Source organism: Acomys minous, assembly GCF_964271855.1.
Source record: "Acomys minous genome assembly, chromosome: 4".
NCBI classification, from domain to species: Eukaryota; Metazoa; Chordata; class Mammalia; order Rodentia; family Muridae; genus Acomys; species Acomys minous.
In genome coordinates, this window is record NC_140486.1 from 112,352,592 (window position 1) to 112,376,486 (window position 23,895).

Here is a 23,895-nt window from a genome sequence, read left to right on the forward strand (position 1 = left end):
GTGGTGGCCTGGAGAGGGTCTTCAGGGTCATATGGAGTATAGACCCTATAAGCTTCTTTTAGACGCTCAAGGAAAGCTGACGGCGTCTCATCTGCTTTTTGAGTAACCATCTTAACCTGGGCCAAATTGGTGGGCCGCCTGGCGGCTTTTTGGAGACCCGCTATAAGCAGCTGACGATAAAGGCGTAGGTGGGCCCTACCTTCCTCAGTATTGAAGTCCCAGTCGGGTCGTTCCAAGGGGAAGGCACTGGCTATCTCATTTGGCAGCTGGGTAGGCCGCCCATTAGCTCCTGGGACGCTTTTGCGTGCCTCCAGAAGGACGCGCTGCTTTTTCTCAGAGGTAAGGAGCGTCTGTAGAAGCTGTTGACAATCATCCCAAGTGGGTTGATGGGTGACTAGAATGGACTCAATAAGGGAGGTTAGCCGGGAGGGGTCCTTAGAAAAAGAAGGGTTATTATTTTTCCAGTTATAAAGATCTGAGGCGGAAAACGGCCAATATTGTACCTGGCCACCCGTGCCAGCCCGAAGGGGGAAGGCCTGAGAGGTCTGGGGTGGAACCTCGCGCCGGCTGCGGAGTCGGCCGGCCATTGGTGAGGCCTCGGTCGCTGCGGCGGGAGCGTCAGGGTGGGCGCAGGTCTGGAGCAATCAGGTGGCGGCGGCGCAATATAGAGACCAGCCCCAGGGGAAGCCGCTGCAGAGCCCTTGGGTTCTGAGGCCGTGAAGGGTCCCCAGCATTGTGCTCCTCCCGGTTAGAGGAGCAAGGGAGGCGGGAGGCGAGCAGGGGGATAGTGGGACTGACGTCGGGAGGTAGCCTCCGTGGGAAGGGACACCCGGATCTCGATACAGTCTTGGCAGCGGAGTCAGGAAGGAAAAGGATAGATTTCGGACGCCCTCCTGGCCAGCTCCTCGCCGCCCCACCCCCGGGCCGGAGCAGAGAGTAATTCATACAAAAGGAGGGCTCGCCTTAGCCTCGGGGAAATCCCAGGGACCGTCGCTAAATTCTCGCACCTCCCTAAAAGCCCGGATTGGCGGTGCCCGCCCCGCCGCGGCGAGAGGAGCATGCGCCCAGGGTTGAGCTGTTCTAAGGCGGGCGTGGTAAGAGAGGTGGGGAAAAGGAGAGGGCTGAACGAGGAAAGGTCTGACCCATGGAGGAGGGTCACGAACGAGAGATTCCCAAGTCATTATGTAGGGGACCTGGTCCGGATGACCGTGTGGTCCAGGATCTATAATTTTGGACTTGATCTGTAGAATGAGAGAAAGGTTAAAAGTGCCATCTTGTGGCCACCCGGTATAAAGCGTAGGCCATTTAGCAGAACAAAGACTTTTCCATCTGCCCTTGCGGACTTCTACTGACACTTTGTGCGCAATGGCACGGACTTCTTTGAAATGCTGCAAAGTAAGGGTTAGCGGGGTGACAAGAGTCTGACCCATGGTACCAAAAACACAAAACGAAACACAACAGAGGAAATCTAGACGCAAAAGACCAAAAAACAGCTTGCGCGGGACGCTTGCGCCAAAACGGAGGTTGGAGACGCAGGGGGTCCGGACTTTTCCCTGTCTCCCAGATGAGGCGAATAGCCTCTCAGATGGGCCGGGGGCCCCAGATTCGGATGGGACGGAAAGTCCCTACGGAATCCCGATGGGACCGTCTCCCACGGGCACAAGGGAGGAGTCTGAGAGCCCGTCAGCTCCTCCTCTCCTTGCCAGATTCAGAGAGTCTGCGCAAACACCGAGACACGTAACGATGAACAAAGACGAAATGACAACAAGACAACAACGACAAAGCCGGCCGGCACAAAGACAAAGGCTTACCTCCCGAATTTGGGTCGATGGTCCCCGGGCGGGGGTCTCGATCTCGGTGGAACCTCCAAATGTAAGACCCCCGACACGGCGGTCTTAACGTGGAGACCCCCACCAAGAACCAACGAGACCAAGGCTTCGGCTGCAACAAGCAAGAGGCTTTATTATTAAGGGGACGGGTACCCGGGCGTTTCAGTCTCCGGAGAGGCTGGCGCGCCCAGCGAGTTTTTAGGGGGTCCTTTTATAGGGATTTTGGCGGGAAGCTCGGTTACAGAAGCGAAAAAGCATAGTTACAGGGCTCTGATTGGTAAATTTAAATGAGGCGAGGTTATAGCCCGGTCATCGGATGGGAACAGGGGAGTTTGCCCACTCCCTGGGCCAGATGGCCGACTATAAATATCTTGTTTGACAAGGACAAGCACGCTTTCATCTGAGCCCCAGGCCTTATCTTACCCCGGGAACCTATTATTCTAGTCTTGCCTTGCAAGATAGCGTTACTGCTGCTATGCTTGCTATGTCGGGTGCACAGGGGAGGGGGTCTTACAGTTCCTATACCACATGATTTTAGGTAAACTGAAAGCCTTTTTCCCCCCCCAATTTGAACGAAAGATTCAATATTCGTGTATCTTTCACCGCAGTGTCCACATGGGGAAGTGGAGCTAAATGTCTCACAGATAGCTCTCCAGGCTGAACTTTCAACAAAATGGACATTGTGTGGTTTTAGATGCTGTGAACAGTATTTCCTAGCACTAGGAGATAACAGCCGTCTGCCTCAGGATTAAGTTTAATAAGTGCCTACAGCATACAGATATTTACAACAGGCATAAAGACCAAGAGAGCTCCTATCCCTGTGGTCCCAACAATAAGAAGAGGCAACAGCACGAATTGCATATAGTGTCTTAAATACAGCTGTTCTGAAAGTAGAGTTCCCTTGAAAACGGTTTTAGAGAAAAAAAAAAAAAAGTCCTGATAGTCCTTAAAACACACTTTATGTCTTTACTGAGTATCGATGCGAAGCAACTGTTCTTTGCCATTAATTATCAAGGACTTTAACTCTCCATCTTCTTCCACTTCCACCCTTTCTTGGCCATTCTCGACGATTCTTTTGGTGGTGATCTTTTTGCCATTGATTATTTCGGTGGAGGTTGACACCGACTTGTAGTTGCCTGCCGCCCCACCGCCACAGGACATGGAGAAAGAAGAAAGGCCCGAGTTTCCAGGAGAACCGAAGGATGTGAATCCCGTATCTAAGGAAGCGAAGCTACCCCCAAACCCTGGGAAGTCTGTGAAGGAGGCAGAGAAGGGGACTGCCCCTCGGTTTCTGTTTCCCCGGGAGCTCCGCCGATCCTCAAAGAAGTTCTCAAGAGGGTCTCCGAAGAAGCTGAAGGAGAAGGGGTCGCGCCCCCCGAAGAACTCCCTGAAGACCTCGGCTGGGTCTCGGAAGGAGAAGACGTACTGGAAGGCGTCCTGGAACGGGCTGCCGGCCGCGCCGCCGCCGCCCACCTCGCCTGCTTCGCCGCAGCGGTCGTACACATCGCGCCTGCGGGCGTCCGATAGGACCTCGTAGGCTTGCGCCACCTGCTTGAAGCGCCTCTCGGCCTCCTCCTTGTGCTCGGGGTTCTTGTCCGGGTGCCACTTGAGCGCCAGCTTGCGGTACGCCTTGCGGATGGCCTCAGCCGAGGCCTGCCGTGGCACGCCCAGCACCTCGTAGTAGTCCACCATGGCGGCTGGCCGGCCCGCGGCCTCGGCGCTGCAGCGCGGCTGGCAGCTGCTGAATGCCCGCTAACCAGCCGGCGCCGCAAGCTCTTGTGACGAAGGCGCCTCTCATTGGTGGAGGCGGCAGACGCCTCAGCCTATCAGAATGGAGGGCACCAGCTGTTGGTTCTACTCCCAATGGTGCTTAGTGATGCAGCCTTACCTTGGTGATTGGTTTATCGGTCTGGTCTGAAGATCAGAGCACAATTTAGGGGAGAAAGGGCGGTGACTATGGCCGCCATAGAAAAGTACTACATCCTTTCTTCTTCTCTCCCCCAAAACTTCTCTCCTTTCCTTCTTTTCCCATTCCTTTCCCCTTACTCTTCCTTTCCATCCTCTCTTCTCTTATTTTCTCCCTCTCTTCTTCTTCCTCCCTACCTTTCCTTTCTCTCCTCTCCCTTGCTCCCGCTGCTGCCTGCCCTTCTCTTCGCAGTTCAGGCTGGCCTTGAACTTGCAGTGATGCCCATTGCGGGTTTACAAGTGTGCTTCACATAGCTGGCTTTTAAAAATGAGTTTCTGTGCCCTGTCCCAAATCAGCTTCCCATCAGCCAGGCAAGAAGACAGAAGGTTGACGGGAGTGGGTTTTATCCGACCCTGATCTGAAGGACAGTGGTTTGTGAAGGACTGACTTTCTTAAACATTCTGGCTGCAGGCCCCTTTGTTTTCATTTATATTGGGTCCTGCGTTCCATTCAGGTCACACGAGAAAGCAGAGCAATGAAAAAAAAAGCATATCTCTTAGCTGCACATTAACGTACATCGTGGTTTTTTTTCCCCCCGAGACAGGGTTTCTTTGTGTAGCCTTGGCTGTCCTAGACTCTCTTTGTAGACTAGCCAGGCCTCAAACTCACAGCGATCCGTCTGCCTCTGCCTCCCGAGTGCTGGGATTAAAGGCGAGCGCCACTACTCCCGGCCATATGTTGTGTTCTTATGAGAAAACTTTTTCAAAGCAAAAACTCAGAAAGGTGGTGAATATTTATATCCTTCAAACCACTCTAGCATTGGACTTAAGTGAGCTGGCGTCTTCTGCATCCCATCTACTGTGATTCCAGAAAAACTCCACCGTATGCTTATGAGAAAGTGAGATCTTAAAGAGTCAGTATCCCTGTTGATAGAATGATTTTTAACTTTGTAAAATTCCCCTGGCAGATCCTCAGGGCTCCTTAGGCAACAGTTGGAGAGCCATCGTTGTTCTGAACAAAAATAATTGGAACTTTGGGCTGGTTTTGGTAGTACTGCAGGCGAAATGATCTTGTTTCCACTAATACTGTTGTATCATGACTAAGGCTTTCCTTCTAACCTTGATACATGGTAACCTTGATACGTGTATTATCTCCTTTCCCTTGCCCCCCCCCTTTAAAAAAACATGGTGTTACCTTATTTTATCAGTTGTGAGGCAACATGCATCTATCAAGGTTACTTAGTTCCAAAGGGAAATGGTTAACCAGTGAACTTTGAAGGACTCTATCATGAAGGATACTAGGTCTAACCAGAAGTACTAGTGCCCAGAACAGTCATATGAGTTTATGTTACACCCAGTGACTGAACTTGAACCTCTATAGGCCTGGCACTTAGTAAACATGAAGTAAGCAGTAATAAAATCCTGATTAGGATGAAAGGCAGATGGATTTGTCTAATCAGAGGAACTAGAAAGAAAGAATAATATTCAAAACATGACCCAGGGTCTAAGAAGGAGCAAAGCTAAAGGATTTGAGGTTTTCTTGTAGGTCCTATGGAGCTGTTGACCAAAGCACCAGAGGCAGTGATGGTGTGGGATAATACAATGGGCAAACTGATATAATGAGATGGAGGGACAGCATAGGGGCTGCAGTTCTGAAATAGGACCGTGGGAACTGGGTCTGAGAGGCTGAGCACTTGGCTTAAGTATTTGGGCTCATAGTAAAAGTAGATGGCATTTGTAGAAAGCCGGTTAGGGAATGTATAACTATGCACTGGTCCCCGGCTTGAGATGGTGCTTCTAAAACTGAAAGCCTGCCATGAGGAATCCATCTGTTTATGATTGGTCTAGCACATGGACATCTGTGTGTGTGAACTTCTATATGCTGAAAGGCAGGTCAGAGAAAAAGGCCGCACATATTTACAGAAAACTGCTTTTTCCTCTAGAGGCCTGATCCACAGGAGGATGGTGAGCTAATGTACTTTGTTTAGTATCAACCTCCATCCTTACCAAAGGGGCTAGGGGTCCCATAGAGGGGTATATTAACTTTTAGCTCCAACTTAAAAAGAAACCCCTCCCATGGGACTTTCTCTCTTTCTCTCTCTCTCTCCCTCCCCCCCCCCCCCGCCTCTCTCTCTTGGTTTTTTGAGACAGAGTTTCTCTGTGTTGCCTTGGCTGTCCTGGACTCAAATTGTAGACCAGGCTGGCCTTGAACTCACAGGGATCCACTGCCTCTGCTTCCTGAGTGCTAGAATTAAAGGCATGCACTACCACCGCTCGGCTCCATGGGACTTTTCAAAGACACTGCATTCTTCAAGGGACTCCACAGCAAGACCTCATTACTGCTCTGCCCTGTGTTTTCTCAGCCATCAGGGCACATCTTGATGTGCTCTGTAATTGTTTGGCAGTGGCCATTGGTCATTTGGGTTTTGGCTCCAGCATTTAACATAGCACCCAACACAGCAGAATCCACATGTTCCATTCATACTGGTGAAGGAAGGGATTAGCCTTGCCCCAGGGCAGGCCTGTCATATCTTTGAAATTGTTCTCCTCATTGGCCATAAGAAAATATAGGTTTCCTTGCATTTAGATCAGTGAGCAGTGTTCGCTGGCCATGACTCAGCACACTGCCTGCTTTACATATGGCCCCGGGTTCTATCTCCAGCACCATGAAAATTGAAAACAAAAAAATAAATAAATAAATAAAAGCAAAACTCAAGGTTCTGAGTGATGACAGGAACACAGAGTCATAAAATTATTATAGTGTTTATAGGATCTCTGCTCCATATAAGCGGCAGGTGAGTTCTTACAAAGGGTTCTACTAAGGATTACTGATCCTAAAGTTTAACTTGGACTGTGAGCTTTGGAATTGCAGTAAAAAGCACAGCAAAAACAAAGGCATTGCTACACCTTTACTGCTTATGGAGACTTAAGGGTGATTGAGTGTGGGGGAGGACTTCAGAGTTCAGAGTGCACCGGGCAGTGATGGCACATGCCTTTAATCCTAGCCCTTGGGAGGCAGAGGCAGGCAGATTGCTGTGAGTTTGAGGCCAGCCTGGTCTACAAAGCTAGTTCAGAGTGCATGTATGCATGGTGTGTGTGCATATGTGCGTGTGTGTGTGTGTGTGTGTGTGTGTGTGTGTGTGTGAGAGAGAGAGAGAGAGAGAGAGAGAGAGAGAGAGAGAGAGAGAGAGAGAGAGAGAGAGGCATTCTTGCAAAAACGCAAGCAAAACTGGAATTCTGTTGAGAAAAAGTGAAGGCACAGGAAAAAGGGACTTTAAGTGCCAGAACAGGAACAGTGCTCCCTAGAGCACCAAAGCTTTAAAGTGAAGTTGCTCTTTGGTCTTCCCAGCGTAGTCCATGCAGGCAGGACCAGTACCGTGGCCAAATACTGGGATCGGGGCTTTCTTCCTGGGACTGTATAAGACATCAGTGGATCCCCAGAAAGAATCCAAGGCTGAGTTCTGCCAGCCTCTGGTTGCCCACTTTGGGAGGCATTTCTGTTCAACAGTTCTTCCCTTAGTTTCCAAGGGCCCTAGACAGTGCTGTTTGAACACCTCCTTAGACTCAAAGCCCTCCTTTCTGTCTTTTCGTCATTTATCATGGTGGGGTCATAACCTGAGGATCACAACTTCCCGTTCAACTTCTAACTAGGTGGAAATTTCTGCTGGGGATATGCCTGGGTACAACTGGAGAATGAAAGTTGTTAAGAGTGCAAGCTTTGGGTACCAACATCCAGGGCCTGTATCTTAGCTCTGCCAAGGATGCTGGCAAATGACTTTGCTTCTGTCAGCCTCAGTATGTTTGTAAAATGAGGGAAATGCCATCTGCTTTTATGGGACAGTTCTATGGGATATGATGTGTTGCTGAGTGTTCAGAGTGACAACACTTGGCACATAGTACACATCTGACGTTGTTACCTTCAATTTAATCATCAGAATTTCCCCTTTATCTCAGGACAGTGTGATGAGCACAATTATACTAGCTGGTGCTTATCTATTTTGATTTTCTGTTTGGAATATGTTGTGATTAATTTAAAAATATGGCCTGATAAGTATTTATTATTAGGCTATAGTAATTACGGGGGTATTTTCTAATCCACAATTAATCAATAAAGACACAGACACCTATTGTATTTTAGAATAGCCTTGATTCACCGGGACCAGGGCAGATATTAATTTCTTAAACTACCTTCCATACCTACCAGCCCCCATCCCATGCCATCTGCTTCTAATAATTTCTACTTGGGCCACCACCCAACCGTAACCCATACATACTTGCTAAAGGTTTCCATCTCCTCCGTCCACACTGATGCAGCCATGTGTTCTCTTCCCATGCTAACCCAAGGTGCTTATCTTTTTTTTCTTTTTCCTCCAATCCTATCTTGCTTCCTTCCCTCCATCTCCCTCACCTTCTGGTCCCTCAATCCCACCCTTCAAACCCCAAACTCCACCTCCTTTTCTTCTACCAAACCCCAAGATTGATCATTTTGTATTAACCAGTCACTTTAAATTAGGTGGAGCAAGGTTTACACAAGAAGGACAAGTGTAGAATGAGACTGTGCCAGGCTGGGCGGCAACCAGATCATGGGGGTCTATAATTAGCATTAGAATACATAGCACCAGCCAAACCCCAATGGAAATATATTTTTTTCTCACTGTCTTTCTGAGGGAACTCTTGGAGAGGACTTTTGCCCACAGACTCATGTGAAATTGCCTTTTTAATCTTTCTCTAAACCAGGCTGGTTTCATTCATTAGTACTCTCAAAAGGCTTGATTTATCAGCTTGAGCCATGGGTCTGTCCCTCTTGATAAAGCTTAAGTCCTGGAAAGGCAGGACATTCTTCTATGCTTGTCTTAGCTGTAGTCTTGAGACCCAACACCATATTAGATTCACTAGAGATGAAGTGAAAAACAGTGACAGGGGATGAGAAGACAGCTCAGTTATTAAAGTGCTCACCAAGCATAAGGACCTGAGTTCAAGCCCCAGAAGCCACATGAAAATGCTGGAAACAGTTGGGCATGCTTGTAATCCCAACACTGGGGAACTAGAGAAAGGGACATTTCTTAGCTCGGTGGCCTCCTTGTTAAGCTTAACTGTGGGCTCCACTCCAATGAAAGAGCCTGCCTCAAACACCACATATATAGCCTCTAAGAAACAACACCCAAGGTTACCTTCTGGCCTATACCACACACACACACACACACACACACACACTTTTTAAAACAATGGAAGTGGTTAAGAGGAACCTTGAGTGAATGGAGGGGGCACTCCCATGGACAAAAGTGGATTTCAGCACAATCCTCTTTTTTTTTCCTAAAAGACTTCCTGAGTAACTTTCAGTTAATTGGAACTTTTTCTTGGAAAGATGTTATTCTTTGGCATGTCGTAGCCCTTTTTCCTCTCTGCAAATCCTTTTGGAACCCATACAAATGCTAACTTAATGAGTCCAAAATGTCCAGAGATTGTTGGCTCAATATATTCACTCAAAAAAAAATGTGATTCAAGGAAGGACTTGCAGTCAGCTCAACGGCAGTTCAACTTGCAGTTAACTTATTAAGGAACTCAGTAAAGCTCCGCCCTCCTTGTCCTGGAAGGCAAATGTTCTGTGGTCTCTGTCAGTTGACTTACAGCTTTAGTCACGGGGCCCAAATCAAACATTAACCTGAGCCATGAGCAGCTGGCTTGAGTAGATCTGGCAGCAGCAGTGGGAGAGGTGCCATGACTGTACTGTGCTGGAGCTCCTGTTGCCTTCTGCTCCTCCCGTGCCTTCTGTTGTGTGTGTTCGGTCCCTCTGTGTCCCACGCTGGGAAGCTGTTAGTGTTTCCGATGGATGGCAGCCACTGGCTGAGCATGCTTGGGGTTACTCAGCAGCTCCAGCAGAAGGGGCACGAGATAGTGGTCATAGCGCCCGAAGCCTCGATACTTATAAAAGAAGAAGCGTTTTACACTTTGAAGAAGTACCCAGTGCCATTCCAAAAGGAAGACATGGAAACTTCTTTTGTGGAACTTGGGCGGAATGTCTTTGAGCAAGATCCTTTTCTGCTGCGTGTGGTCAAAACATACAAGAAAGTAAAAAGAGACTCCGCTATGCTCCTGTCCGGCTGTTCCCACCTACTGCACAATGCTGAGTTCATGGCCTCTCTGGAGGAAAGCCACTTTGATGCTCTGCTGACTGACCCTTTCCTTCCTTGTGGCTCCATTGTGGCCCAGTACCTGGCTCTGCCTGCTGTATACTTCTTAAATGGATTGCCATGCGGCCTGGATTTGGCAGCTACCCAATGCCCTGTTCCACTATCCTATGTGCCCTTGAGTATGTCTTTAAACTCGGACCACATGAATTTCCTGGAGCGAGTGAAAAACATGCTCATTGCATTGTCACAGAACTCTCTGTGCAACGTGGTTTATTTGCCCTATGCGTCACTTGCCTCACAAATCTTGCAGAAAGAGGTGACTGTCAAGGATCTTCTGAGCCCTGCATCTATCTGGCTGATGAGAAATGACTTTGTGAAAGAATACCCCAGGCCCATCATGCCCAATATGGTTTTTATTGGTGGGATAAACTGCCTTCCTAAAAAGCCCATATCCCAGGTGTGTATTTGAGGGGAGTCTTTCCATGCCTGTGTTATTTGGGGGTAAAGAAGCTTCCCATAGGTAACATGCTGAGCCCAGTGAGCATGCTGGGATTATTTCAAGTGCTCTCTGTTTACTTCTAACCCCTGTGTCTCCCAGTCTTGAATTTGTCTGTCTTTGGCATCCTCTCTGACTTACCTCTTTGTGTACAGTATTCTGGGAGAACATATCTTGGGCATTTTTCCCCTGTGGAATTCAATTTAATGCAACCAACATTAACTGTCAGAAGACCTGCCATGTTTGGGATACTTCTCAGAGAAAGGGAGCTGTGTGCTATGAAGCTTGCCCTCAATTGGAACTAGTGCTCTTGATTTAGGCGTTGGTAGCTCCAGTCTGATGCAATTGGTTTTTTATAGATCCTGACAGGAGACACTGCCTTGATGGTCCTGGGTAAAGTTCTAATGTCTAGATACTCTTAACAGGAAGGTCGATCCCACGATCCTGCTTCCAGTACAGCAAGGTGTCATCTCTCTGAACAAGACAATCTTGGTGAAAGAGAACAATTCAGAGATTGGGTCTAAAGGAAATAGCCGATAGAAGATCAGGGAGGCCAGCTATATAAAGACACTGAGGGGGGAGACCGAGCATAGAGGAAGACGGGCTCCAAGTACTTGTGCCTGGCTCAAGTGAAAGGCTTCCGACAAATCGATTCTGGGAAAGCAAAAGATGTTTTGTTCGGAGCATCGAACTCACCACGCAGCTTTCGGTAGAATATAGGAGATATCTAAAGGTCTCATCAGCTGGGGGGTGGGGGCGGAGAAGGGGAAGTGTGTCCCAGAGAGAAGACCTTTCTTTTGAAGTATTTATCATGTTTATAAAGAAATAAGTCAGTGATCAAAGGTTATTTGCAGTTAACATGTTGCCTCACTGTTTGGCTGCCCCGAGGACTGTGGTGTTGTGGCAAAGTTTAGGGCATACTGTGCCAAGTAGAGAGCATTGGCCTTTGTTGAATCCACAAAAGTTGATACAGAGTCATTGTCCTTCCTGCCTCTGTGGCTTGCTTACTCTCTTGGCCTCTGTACACAAACTTGCATGTCAGTTAAGCCTTAGTTAAATTCTGCTATCTGACAGTGGATGTTTATTACCCTACGGATCTGATTTTGTACTAATCAAATACTACCTGCTGCAGTGTAGGCGTGGGAGGGCATGCAGAAGGGGAAAACAGATGATACTCTTTCCATTAGGATTCCGTGCATCTTGAAGGAGCAAAGGTTCTAGAATGTAGGTGGGCTATGTGCTAACTGGAGGCAGAAGGAAAGCAAAGGATGCTAGGATGTGAGCTGTCACCAAGAAAGAAGGTCATGGGGAGGGAAGAAAACTGCGATGTGATCCTAGGGAAGAAAGGCTTCAGAGCAACCAACTCCAGGATGCTCTTGGGCAGTGGCAGACAAGCCTGCTCTGGCCTCTCTGACTCTTTAGATGAGCCCAGTGTGTGAGATCAAGGTGGTGCTGCTCTGATGATGCAGGGAACTGCCGGAGCCTGGCCCTCAGGTGGCTTGGAGAGGTGTGTTCCTCCGGGAAGGCTGCCCAAGGTACAGGATCCTGATGTGTTCAGGACAGAGCTTGGTAGAAGTCTCTCTCTATCTTACATGTAGGGGGATCAGGGCGTGGTTTGCCCAAGGATATTTAGATTTTGGTAATTAAAGTACTGTGGGCAACCTGTCACATTACACATCACATTAATACTCTTTGTGTTCCTTGACCTGTTACATCACACCATCATGTTAATGCTTCCGTGTTTTTTGGAAACATCTGAATCCATCTGAGAGACTCGTGGAGGTTGTTTAGCTTATTAATAATGTTCAGTGTGGAGAGGACTGCCATGCCACTTAGTGTCTGTTTCCTGTATGGAGCTCCAGGTGGGAATACATATACAGATGTGTGTTGTGTTCATGGGTGCATGTTCATGTGTATGAACACTCATGTATGTGCCTCTGCTATTATGGGAAATCAGCACATTGCCTGGATTCTGCATCTCCAGGGAACCCTACAGATAAATCTGTAAGCAAGACATCCTCCTGAATTGACAGGGGAGGTGGAGACAGAGTTGCCGTGGTGACTTTTGTCTATTGCGCACACGGCTTCACTGACTTCCACAGGAGGAAAGTATCTAACTTTGTAACCTATTGTGTTCAGTTACCACTAACTGCGAGAAGCAAGAGATGACTTGGAAATTTCTTCTCCTTGCTCTAGGAGTTTGAAGCCTATGTCAATGCCTCTGGAGAGCATGGCATCGTGGTTTTCTCTTTGGGCTCCATGGTCTCCGAGATTCCAGAGAAGAAAGCCATGGAAATCGCTGAGGCTTTGGGCAGAATTCCTCAGACGGTAAGATGGTTCTGTACGACTCCTTCGTATCTGTTTTCATGAGAGCTCTAACTCCAGACATAGGGGTCTAAATGTAGAAATCTGGGGCCTGGAAATCCTCTGCCATTCCACAAGGTTGTTATTCATTATTATGATGATGATGATATTTGCAATTTCATTCAGGTATTCCCACACCATGGGCTGCCTCATTCAGATTTCTCATTTTCTCTAGGAAACTCCAAAGTGTTAGGGAGAATTTGGTTAAAAATAAGCATATTATTGTTTTTTTTTTTTTCCGTATCAATGAAGACTGTTTCTCCAAAAGAATTTTGTTTTGTTTGTTCCAGCTTGGATAGTTCTGCATCCACTTGCCTTGGTAAGAAAGTTTCCCTTTGTAGTTCAGAAAAGGGAAGAAATCGTGAGTGCCTGGCTTGGTGGATTTTCACACTCAAGTCAGCATCAAGATACAATATTGCACCTGAGCTCCAGGGACCGACTATGCACCAAACCTCTCACCATGCAGAGGCAATAGTTGTTCTCACCCAAAGGACTGGCCTTTTCAGTATAGCGATTTAAAAAAAAAATCACATTGTGTTCTTGTATTAAATGGTGTGCTTTTTGTCCCTGCAAGGTCCTGTGGCGCTACACTGGAACTAGACCATCGAATCTTGCGAAGAACACGATCCTTGTCAAGTGGCTACCCCAGAATGATCTGCTTGGTAGGTTGGCAGCATCTGGTATGTAGAGTCAAGCCAGGGTTAAATGAAGGAAACAACAGACACATAACATGCATATCTCACACACACACACACACACACACACACACACACACACACACACACACACACAGAAGGTCTGAGCCTTCTACAATGGTCACATGTAGATAAAAGTCCTTGGGGTATTTTCAGAATCCAGACGTTGTCAGGCTGGAGAACCCAGTGTCCCTCTCTGTTGTCCTTCGCAGGTCACCCAAAGACTCGCGCGTTCATCACACACTCCGGCTCCCATGGTATTTATGAAGGAATATGCAATGGAGTCCCAATGGTGATGATGCCCTTGTTTGGTGATCAGATGGACAATGCCAAGCGCATGGAGACTCGAGGAGCCGGGGTGACCCTGAATGTCCTTGAAATGACTGCTGATGATTTAGAAAATGCCCTGAAAACTGTCATCAATGACAAGAGGTAAGTGACAGAAGAGGAAAACAAAAACAAACAAACAAAAAACCAACAAAAAATTACTTGTATTTGTGTCTACAGAATTTACAACCAACACAACAGCACAACAACAAATTTATGAAAATCTAGATTTGTACACAAGATAATGTGGGGGTTATTACTACTTGCAAAATGGCTTTATAGTTTGTCGTAGAATTCGTTAAAATGTTTAGCTTCCTTAGATTTTATATCTTCAAATAAAAATAATGTCGCCATAGTAGGCACCTCACCTCTAAGAGCCTGAAAGGAGAGATGTGTGGAGGCGGTGCTGGAGAGATGGCTTTGTGGGTAAGAGCACTTGCTGTGCAAGAAAGCCTGAGGACTGAGTTCAGCCCCCCAGGGCTTATGTGAAAAGCCAGGCTGTAGCACAGTGGAAGGTAGAGGCAGGAGAATCCATGGGACTTGCTAGCTACCAGCCTAGATCCGGATCCAGTGAGAGACTGTCTCAAAGAAAAAACATGTAGAGTGACAGGGCAAAACATTGTCTTGTGGCCTTTGAATGAATGTATAAATGTACACACACACACACACACACACACACACACACACACACACACGCACACACACACACTCCCTATGAGATCACTTTGTCTCTACTTGAAATTTAGTGCATTGTTGTCAAGGTTACTGGAACTATTTTGCTCAAAAACTATGCGAAAGACCAGTACTGTGACAGATACTTGTAATCCCAGCACTTTGGTAACAGACAAGTGGATTGCTCCAAGTTCAAGAAGGGTTCAAAGCTATATCCAGGCTAGTGGGAGCTACATAGCAAGAATCTGTCTTAAGACAAAACCAACCAAACACACACAAACAAAAAAAAACCAATAAAAACCCCCAGACAACAATTTATAAGGTGGGGAGGTGGAGCTGGGGCTCAGCAGTTAAGAGCACTTGGTGCTGTTCCATAGAACTTTAGTTTGTTTCCCAGCTCTGGGGGAATCCAATGCTCCCTTCTGGCCTCCATGGGCACTGAACTCATGTGTACACACACACACACACACACACACACACACACTAACACACACACACACACTAACACAATAAAAAATAAAAATAAGAGCCGGGCGTGGTGGCACGCGCCTTTAATCCCAGCACTTGGGAGGCAGAGGCAGGCAGATTGCTGTGAGTTCGAGGCCAGCCTGGTCTACAGAGCGAGTCTAGGACAGCCAAGGCTACGCAGAGAGACCTTGTCTCAAAAAACTAAGGGAAAAACAAAAACAAAAACAAAAACAAAAAAACCTTAAAGGCAATACCACAAAATTTTATAAGAAGAAAAGATGGCCAGTGGTAGATTTAACCCAACAATAGAGTGTGGCATACTTATGAACATAAAAAAGTTTTAGGCACTGTGGAACTGTTGACTGTTGGGAGAATCCCTCACTCTCAGGGGTCACCGCAAAGACAGAAACAGCAGCCCTTAGGGTACGTTAGGTGCATGAACCAACCTTCACTGGGCAGCTGTGATTTTTTTTATAACAGACTCCAAAGACTGCCAAGAACAGTCTGATGTGAGCTGTAGGGGACAGGCTGTGGGACACAAGTGGGTGTTCCTGTTAATCTGCTTCTTGAGGGCATCCTGCTTGGCCTTGGCTTTGTGCTGGGAACTGCTGTGGGCCTTTGCTTGTTTTCTGAAACATCTAAAAGCTACTTGGCATCTCAAAGCTGTGTTTATGTTTTGGTCAGTTGTCAAGAAAGAGCAAACTGCTTGATGTACTCTACTTTTACGCTGCGATTACAGCTTGGCAATTCCATCAAGTCCTAGTTTTTAGAACTGGGGCAACAGCACTTATTTGTTCTCAGCCAGCCTGCTGATTTTGTACACAGCACTCTTGAATCAATAACACTCAGGTCCTCCTCAGGACAGGGTAGTCTCTTCCATCACTCTCCAGATGTGGCTTTTGCCTGTGTCCCTGTAGGCCAGTGGCTCTCAACCCTCCTAATGCTGCGACCCTTTAAGGCAGCTCCTCCTGTTGTAGCGACTTCCAACCATAAAATTGTTTTTGTTGTTTCTTCATAACTGTCATTTTGCTAATGTTATGAATTGTAATATAGATATCTGTGTTTCCCATTGGTCTTAAGTGACTCCTATAAAATGGTTATTCAACCCCCAAGGAGGTTGTGACCCACAGCTTGAGAACCACTGCTGTAGCCCGTGGTTTAAGAAGTCGATCTGGGAAGGGATATGGAGCTAAAAGTTTGTGATCTCGAAATTGCAACCATTAAAGTAAAAACATACCAACTCATTTTTAAAAAACTAAAAACAATAAAACGAGATACAAAGTTGAGTGGATAGGGGAGATTTATCTGGTAGGAACTGGGGGAAGGAGTGTGAAGACGATCAAAACGCACTGAATGAAATTCTCAGAGAGCTAATAAAAATAAATAAAAAGCAGCGACAAAGAAAAAGTTTTAGGCACATTGCCTTAGTCTGTTTTCTGTTGCAATAACAGAATACCCAGAATTGCATGATTTATGAAGGGCTAAAGTTTATTTGGCTCACAGTTCTAGAAGTTGTTGGGAACCCTACAGGGGGCAGCTGCATCTGTTAATGTTCACCTGCTGCCTCTCCACATGGTAGAAACCTGGAGGTTCAAAGGATGTGTGTGTGTGCAAGAGACAGAACCCAAGTGACATCACTGCTTGATCACAGCCTGTTCTCACAGTGACAGATTCCAGCTCGGGGACAAAGGCCACCATCCCTCTCAGTGGCTATTTACCTCCTCAAGTTTCCACCACCTCTCTGTACCTTCACATTGAGGATCAAAGTTCACACACACACACACACACACACACACACACACACACACACACACACACGAGCTTGTGGGCATGACATTCAAACCACACTACTCTTTCATCTGTAGTTGGTTATTCTTCAACTTCTTTTCACCATTAAGAAAGTAGAATATAAAGAAATCATTAAAAGGCAAAAAGCAGGAATGATGTTTAAATATTTACAAAATAATGGGGTTTCCCCCCCAGTTTTGCTTTCCTTTCTTTTCCTCCCCCTCTTCCTTCCTTCCACCATCTCTCTCTCCTCCTCTTTAGAGGTAAAGAATATTGAATGTGTGTGTGTGTGTGTGTGTGTGTGTGTGTGTGTGTGTGTGTGTGTGTGTGTGTGGTGTTCTTTTCTGGCTACAATGGAAACATGCTTCTCTGCTTAACTGGAGTCAAGGCTAAGGGGGATGCTGTCTGTGACATGGGTGTTCCCAGGCACTAACACCTGCTTTGTGTCCAGCTATAAGGAGAACATCATGCGCCTCTCCAGCCTTCACAAGGACCGTCCTATAGAGCCTCTGGATCTGGCTGTGTTCTGGGTGGAGTTCGTGATGAGGCACAAGGGGGCTCCACACCTGCGTCCTGCTGCCCATGACCTTACCTGGTACCAGTACCACTCCTTGGATGTGATTGGCTTCCTCCTGGCCATCGTGTTGACAGTGGTCTTCATTGTCTTTAAATGTTGTGCCTATGGCTGCCGGAAATGCTTTGGGGGGAAGAAGCAAGTTAGGAAATCACACAAATCTAAGACCCATTGATAAATGGGTGCTAAGACCCATTCATTGATAAGTGGGTGGAAAGTATTGGTCCATTATCCAATCAGTTTGAAACTTGAAAACAGAATCAGTGTTAAGTTCATTTTGTTTTTATTAGGGAAATAATTTGGCGTACGTTACACACCCAAACCATTAAAAAAAAAAAACCAAAAACAATCTAACTGCTGGCCACACCAGTCAGGGAAGGTACTGGAATATGTGACCTGCTTCTCCAGTATCTTCAGTGTGGACAAGGCTTGCTGTCTGTTGGTAACTTACCGAAAGTTTGGCACTCTGCCTTCATCGACAGCCCCACACTTTCCACTCTCACTCTGGCTGATGGCTTGCTCACCTGGGTTCTCAGACTGCCATGGCTTTCCCGACTCCCTGGCATTCTTTGTCATTCTCAACAAGCATTGTGGGTGGCACGGCCTTTGTAGCCATGGGGAGTGGGGGGAAGGTGAGGCTATGACACTGCTGGTGCTCTGTTTGGGATGATAATTGTTGCTCATGTGAAGCAAGTCTGAATTTGATGAAAACCAAAGCATATTCTTAGGCAAGTATGACTTCTGTAATGTTTCCCAAACAAAGATCTTAATAAATTCATATAAATTGTATTTGTTGTTTTCCTCTTCATTGATGTTATATTTATTTGTTGTCAAAGTGTATCCTTTCATTGTAAATGTAGTACATGACCATGACACAGAGCTCGAAAACCAGAAGAGAGTTACACGCGTGTACATACATGCTCAAGAAAAGAATCACCTGTAACTACATTGCTCGTTAATAACTACAGTTGTTTCCACAGTTTTGCTTTTGAATCTTCCAAAAGTGCATTTGCTGATGTTGTGCAACCATTAAGAGGGGGTTCCAGGGGGAAGAAGTTAGGTCTTGGGCGCAGGAGTTTCTTTGAAGGGGATGTTGGGTTGCAGACACTTTCTTTTTGTCCCTTTGATATCACAAAACAGGAAGCTACAGGGACACTCTCCCTGAGTGTTCTTCTATCTCGCACAGGTCCCAAGGCAACATGGCCACATGAACAGGGATGGGAACTTCTATAGCTAGCCCAAAATAAGCCTTTGCTCATGAGTTGCTACATCTCAGGTACTTGTTACAGTAACAGAAAGCTTAGCAACATGGCTATTGTTTTGAAAAATATACCTAAAGCATTGTAGATATGCCAGATATGCCTGAGGGTTTTGTGGCATTCTGCACTGGTCAGTTGTGCAGTGGTGTAATGAAATACCCGAGGAAAGTAACTTACAGAGAGAAAAGGGTTGTTTAGCTTATAAGCATAGCGGTTTAAAGGTTATCCTGCCTCGGCTCTGTGAATGTAGCCGGACGTGGCATGTCATAGCAGGAGTACATGCATGAGCAAACCAGGAATTATTTCTTGAACCAGGAACAGAGGGTGGAGTCTGCAGCATCACAATATTCTTTGAGGAAAATCCCCAGTTACCTAAGGTCTCCCCAATAGGCCCTACCTGACCCCAAAAGTTCATGTCCACTTCACAGTTAAAATACGGGTTAATGTCAGGCCTCAATACCAAGAGGCAGAGTCAGGCAGGTCTCTGAGTTGGAGGCCAGCCTGGTCCACAGAGGAAGTTCCAAGACAGCCAGGGCTACACAGAGAAACCCGATTTTGAAAAAAACAAAACAAACAAAATAATAGTGAGAATAATGGATTACTTCTATGTCTAATCAGTACCAAAGTCTGCTGTTGTAGCATAGGAAGCCCAAGTCCACATTCTCATCAAGACAAAACCAAACAAAACCTAAAACAAAACAAAAATCAAATCACATACAAAATCAGTGAAAGTCAGGCATAAAGTAAATATTCCCTATTTGGAAATGGAGTCATGGAGAAATAAAAAAAAGCACATCCCCAAAACAAGAAAAGGGGAAGCATCTAACACCAAAGATCTTTGTCTGGTATCGGGGGAACACTGTGATGGCATGTAGCCTCCCAAAGGGCATGGTCATTTCCAGAGGTTGCATCCCCTGTGTCTTCCATATCAAACGGTTTTTCACACTTCCTGGATCTTTCCCTTACAGCTGTGGCAGGTTGGTGGCATCTCTTCCTTCCTTGGGTCTTCATTATGGCTTTGGCTTCTCTCCCTCAGCTCCATTACTTATCACTGCACTGGGTGTTCAGATCTGGCTGGACAGCTCTGCCTGGTTCCCCAAGTTTTGAGATCTGGTGGGAGTCTCCATGACCCCCATAACTTGCAATCTGCATAACTGCAAAAACAGCATCCCATGGATGGCATTTCAGTCTTTTGCCAGCAAATATGGAATGAAGGCTGGTGGCAGCATGCAGAGAAATGAAACCTGAGTAACTATGGGAACATAAAGTACCCTGGATCTCTTTCCTGGAACCATTCTGTGCTAGAAAAGCTTCGAAACAGACCTTGTCTGGCTTGAGCTTGCACAGGTCTCGTGCATGCTCTCTTGACTGCTTTGAACTCGAGTGTGAAACTGTCCTGCTGTGTCCAGGAAACACCGTTTTCTTGTAGTCAGCCATCACCTCTGACTCCTACAATCTTTGTTACCCCCTTCTAAAGTAGCCCCCAAGCCCTGGAAGGAGGCTGTACGATATAGATGTCCTCTGTGTGGCTGAGCCTTCTAAAGTCTCTTAGTCACTGCATCTTGACCAGCTGTGTGTCATTGTGTTATTATCATCTACCACGAAAGGAAGCTTCTCTGGTGAGGGTTGAGAGATCCACTAATCTATGAGCAGAGCAGAGCAGTACATCGTTAGGAACAAGTTTAATGCTGTGCCCATTTACCGGAACAACAGTAGCAGGTTTTTTCTTAGAACTGTGACCTGTCTGGACACAGGATCTTGGACCCAGAATTAATGCCAGGTATAAGTTTCGGCTTATGGAGTAGGCCTTAATTTCATTCAGAGAGTGCTGGGTTACTCCCATAACACACATGCCACTATTGTGCCAGTGAGCATGCTTTGCCTGACCAGTCATCACTGTAGTTCACAGTGTCCATAATTCAGGTAGAATTGGTAATCATTTGCTCTGGTGATGTGGATAGAACCTTCCATCACTATGAAAACTAGCCAGAAGGAATGAAGCTCCTGGAAGAGTTCCAGCCTGAGTTCTTTGTGTTCTGTGACTCAAGTATGTGGTGCTGTCAACAATAGTGCCTTACCATCAAGTTCTGGAACATAATTAAGAGCATTGGCAACAGCCAGTAATATTTGGGGGTCCAGAAGAATCTCAGTGGCCAACAGCTCCAAATATACAAGTGAAAAACATACCAAGGAAGAACGAAATCAGGAAAATAGTTCCGTTCACAATAGTCTCAAAAATATCTTGGAATAAATCTAACCAAGGGAGCATAAGACTCATATAACGAACACTTAATATCCTGAAAAGAGAATGGGAGATGGGAGGACTCCTTATGGTTACAGATTGGCAGGATTAATATTGAGAACATAGCCATTTCACTAAAAGCCATCTACAGATTTGTTGCAATCCATCAAATTTCCAATGCAGTTCTTTACAGAAATTAAAAAAACTAATCTTAAATTTTATAGGGAAACCCAAAGATCCAGGATAGCTGAAACAACTTGAACAATAAACATACTGTGGAAAGAATAACCCTTCCAGATTTAGTTAATAGTACAGAGCTATAGAAACAAGAGCAGCGTGGTCCTGGCATTATGACACCTTGAACGATGGGACAGATGTACATCCACACGAAAAGAAACCAACAATACATATTGGAGGAAAGACAGCACTGTCTACAAATGATGCTGGTAAAACTGGACACCTGTAGGTAGAAGAGTGAAACTGGATCTTTATGTCCCACCCAGCACAAAATTCATCTCCAGATGGATCAACATAAGGCCTTATTAGCCTGGTATCTCTAAGGCCATCTTTCTTCAAGGGCTCAGTTCATAATCATAGAATAACCAAATTCTTCTGAGTCTTCCTCCAGATTACCCATAATGCTCAATCTTACAGCATTGTAAGCTTCCTCTAGCATTCTTTTCCAACTTTTCCCATTAATCAATTCCAACAGTTCTTCCAGCCTTTGGAGAGTAATGATTTCACTCTTGGTGCCAGTTTTCGCTCTACATTATCCTCATGTTACTGTAAGGAAGTAGAGGAAGCAATTAACTGATAAGTAGGAGATTTATATGACCTATACATTTAGGTTCATTTCTTAGCTCCTAATTTACTACCCAAAAAGGCAAAGGTGGAAAGCTTAATGGAGTAGCAACACAAAAGAATGGATTACATGTGAATCTAAAATCATTACCATAATTAAAAAAAGGAAAAAAGGATTTTGGGGGGGGCTTGGAAAACCAACATATCCTACTAATTCCTCACCAGCCTAATTGTCCTAGTGTTTTTTATAGAAAATTGATTAAAGGACGTTTTGCTTTTAGAAAGTATTTTTATGTGTGTGAGTACCAGCACATGTGTGTGCACCATGTGTGTGCAGGTGCCTGTGGAGGCCAGAAGAGGGCGTCAGATCCTCTAGAACAGGAGCTCAACTGCTTGTGAGCCTTCATGAAGGTACTGAGAATCAAACTCAGGTCCGCTGCAAAAGCAGTAAGTGCTTTTAACCGCTGAGCCACCTCTCCAGCTTAGGCCTTTCACTTCTTGCCATGTTTTGCACACCCATGCTGTACGTCATTTTAAAAGCCCTGATCTCCATCCACCTGATAGTTATGTCCTTTCAGTATGACTTTCAAATGCTTCCTTCCCTTTAAGGCAAGGCATATGCTTGTCCTTGGAGCCCTGACTTGCCTCCACGGACAGAAGGAATCGGTGCCAGTTCCCAGTTGAGCCCCCCAGACCCTCTCATTTCTCCTCATTCTCTTGGATCCTGCTGCATTGCCATGAGCACTGCCTGTGTGAGCCCTGCTGCATGGCCCCTCACCACCTGCGTCTTCACTGACAACGCCCTTAGCGTAAATGACTCCACTTGTACATAGCTAGACGTGACCCAACCCAGCTAGGTGACCTGTAGATGGCAATAGTTTGTTGTTACAGACATTGAATTTTGAAAATATTTGTTACACAGCAATTGCGGACACATATACTTCTAGTTCTAATCCATGACTTGTTTGTGTATCGTGTCTGAAGATCCCAGAGGGCAAAGGCATGCTCTAGTGATGCATCCAACATGGGCGATAGAAAACACGCTTAGCTGAACCTGGTAGGCATGTAGGCAACATATATGATTTTTTGAGGGGCCTGAAACATGTGACTTGAGAGATCACTGGAGGTGATGAGAAGGCCCAGTGGGGAGATGGAGGAGGTATGGAACAGCTGTCTTTCTATTTGTTTTATGTTGACTAATATGTCTCCAAAGGCCAGGATGAAGAACAGTGCAGGGCTTTTATGGGAAAGATGTGTTTGTTGTGGAGTGCAGGGAATTCATTCAATGTGTGTGTGTGTGTGTGTGTGTGTGTGTGTGTGTGTGTACATGTGTGAGCAGGTGTACATGACTGTGCACATGTGTGAGGAGGCCATAAAAGGATGCTGGGTATCCTGCTATGACACTTTTTATCTTCTTTCCTCAAGGCAGAGTCTTTCACTGAACCTGAAGTTTCCTGTTTTGGCGAGCTGGCCAGCCACTGATCTCCCCAGAGTCACCATCTCCCCTCCCCAAAGCTGAAGTTACAAACATGCATACAGTCACAACTGGCATTTTATGTGGGTGCTAGGGATTCAAACAAGGGCTCTTGTCCTTATGCAGTGTGTACTGCTACTCACAGAGCCATATCTCCAGCCTGGAACTCGTTTGGTTTTTTTTTTTTAACCCTCTGAATACCATGGAGTAGAAATGGGATGGTGCTTCCTGACGTCAGAAGTGAGCAAGCAGGGCAGGAGGAACTCTGTCCTGGTTTGCTTTCTAATGTTGTGATGATCACCATGAACAAAAGCAACTTGGGGAGAAAAGACTTTATTTTGCTTGTACATCCCAATCACAGTCAATTAAAGGAAGGCAAGGCAGGAGGAACGCTGACACAGGAGCTAAAGCAGAGGCCACGGAGGAATGCTGCTCACAGACTTGTTCTCATGCCTTTCTCAATACACTTTTTTAAAAAATATAGCCCAGAACCACCTTTCTAGGAGCGGCACTGCCCACAGTGGCCTAGACCCTCTATCATCATTCATTAATCAAGAAATTATCCCAGTGCTGGGGAGACAGCTTGAATGTTAAGAGTGCTGGTGGCTCTTACAGTGTACCCGGGTTCAATTTGCAGTACCCACATGGTGGCTCACAAACATCTTTAACTACAGTTCCAGGTCATCCATTGCCCTCTTCTGAGCTCCATGGGTACTAGGCTCTCATATATTGCACAGATATTATATGCAGGTAAAAAAAAACCCATAAACATAAGACAAATTTTAAACATTGAAAAAAGATAATGTCCTATAGACTTACCTATAGGGCTAACTGAAGAAGGCATTTTCTCAACTGAGGTTCTCATTTCCT

The 23,895-nt window shown here is 46.0% G+C and overlaps 2 protein-coding genes across 9 annotated transcripts in view; one reads left to right on the forward strand and one right to left on the reverse strand.

Moving 5' to 3' along the window:
- Window positions 1-17,598, forward strand: part of LOC311596360 (UDP-glucuronosyltransferase 1A6) — a 111,057-nt gene extending 93,459 nt beyond the window's left edge. For 7 of the 8 annotated variants that reach the window (XM_084779695.1, XM_084779696.1, XM_084779694.1 and 4 more), the window contains 4 exons: window positions 12,558-12,689; window positions 13,300-13,387; window positions 13,633-13,852; window positions 17,127-17,598. In XM_084779695.1, coding sequence (XP_084635821.1) covers window positions 12,558-12,689; window positions 13,300-13,387; window positions 13,633-13,852; window positions 17,127-17,424 — 738 coding nt within the window. In that variant the 3' untranslated portion in view covers window positions 17,425-17,598. Of the gene's footprint in view, window positions 1-9,437; window positions 10,323-12,557; window positions 12,690-13,299; window positions 13,388-13,632; window positions 13,853-17,126 lie in introns of those variants that run through there. The other variant, XM_084779689.1, reaches the window with a different exon arrangement.
- LOC311595656 (dnaJ homolog subfamily B member 3) lies at window positions 2,566-3,605 on the reverse strand. The gene has a single exon (XM_084778584.1). It carries the CDS (start codon window positions 3,519-3,521, stop codon window positions 2,796-2,798), a length of 726 nt encoding a protein of 241 aa, XP_084634710.1. The 5' UTR covers window positions 3,522-3,605; the 3' UTR covers window positions 2,566-2,795.
- Window positions 17,599-23,895: the final 6,297 nt, after the last annotated feature.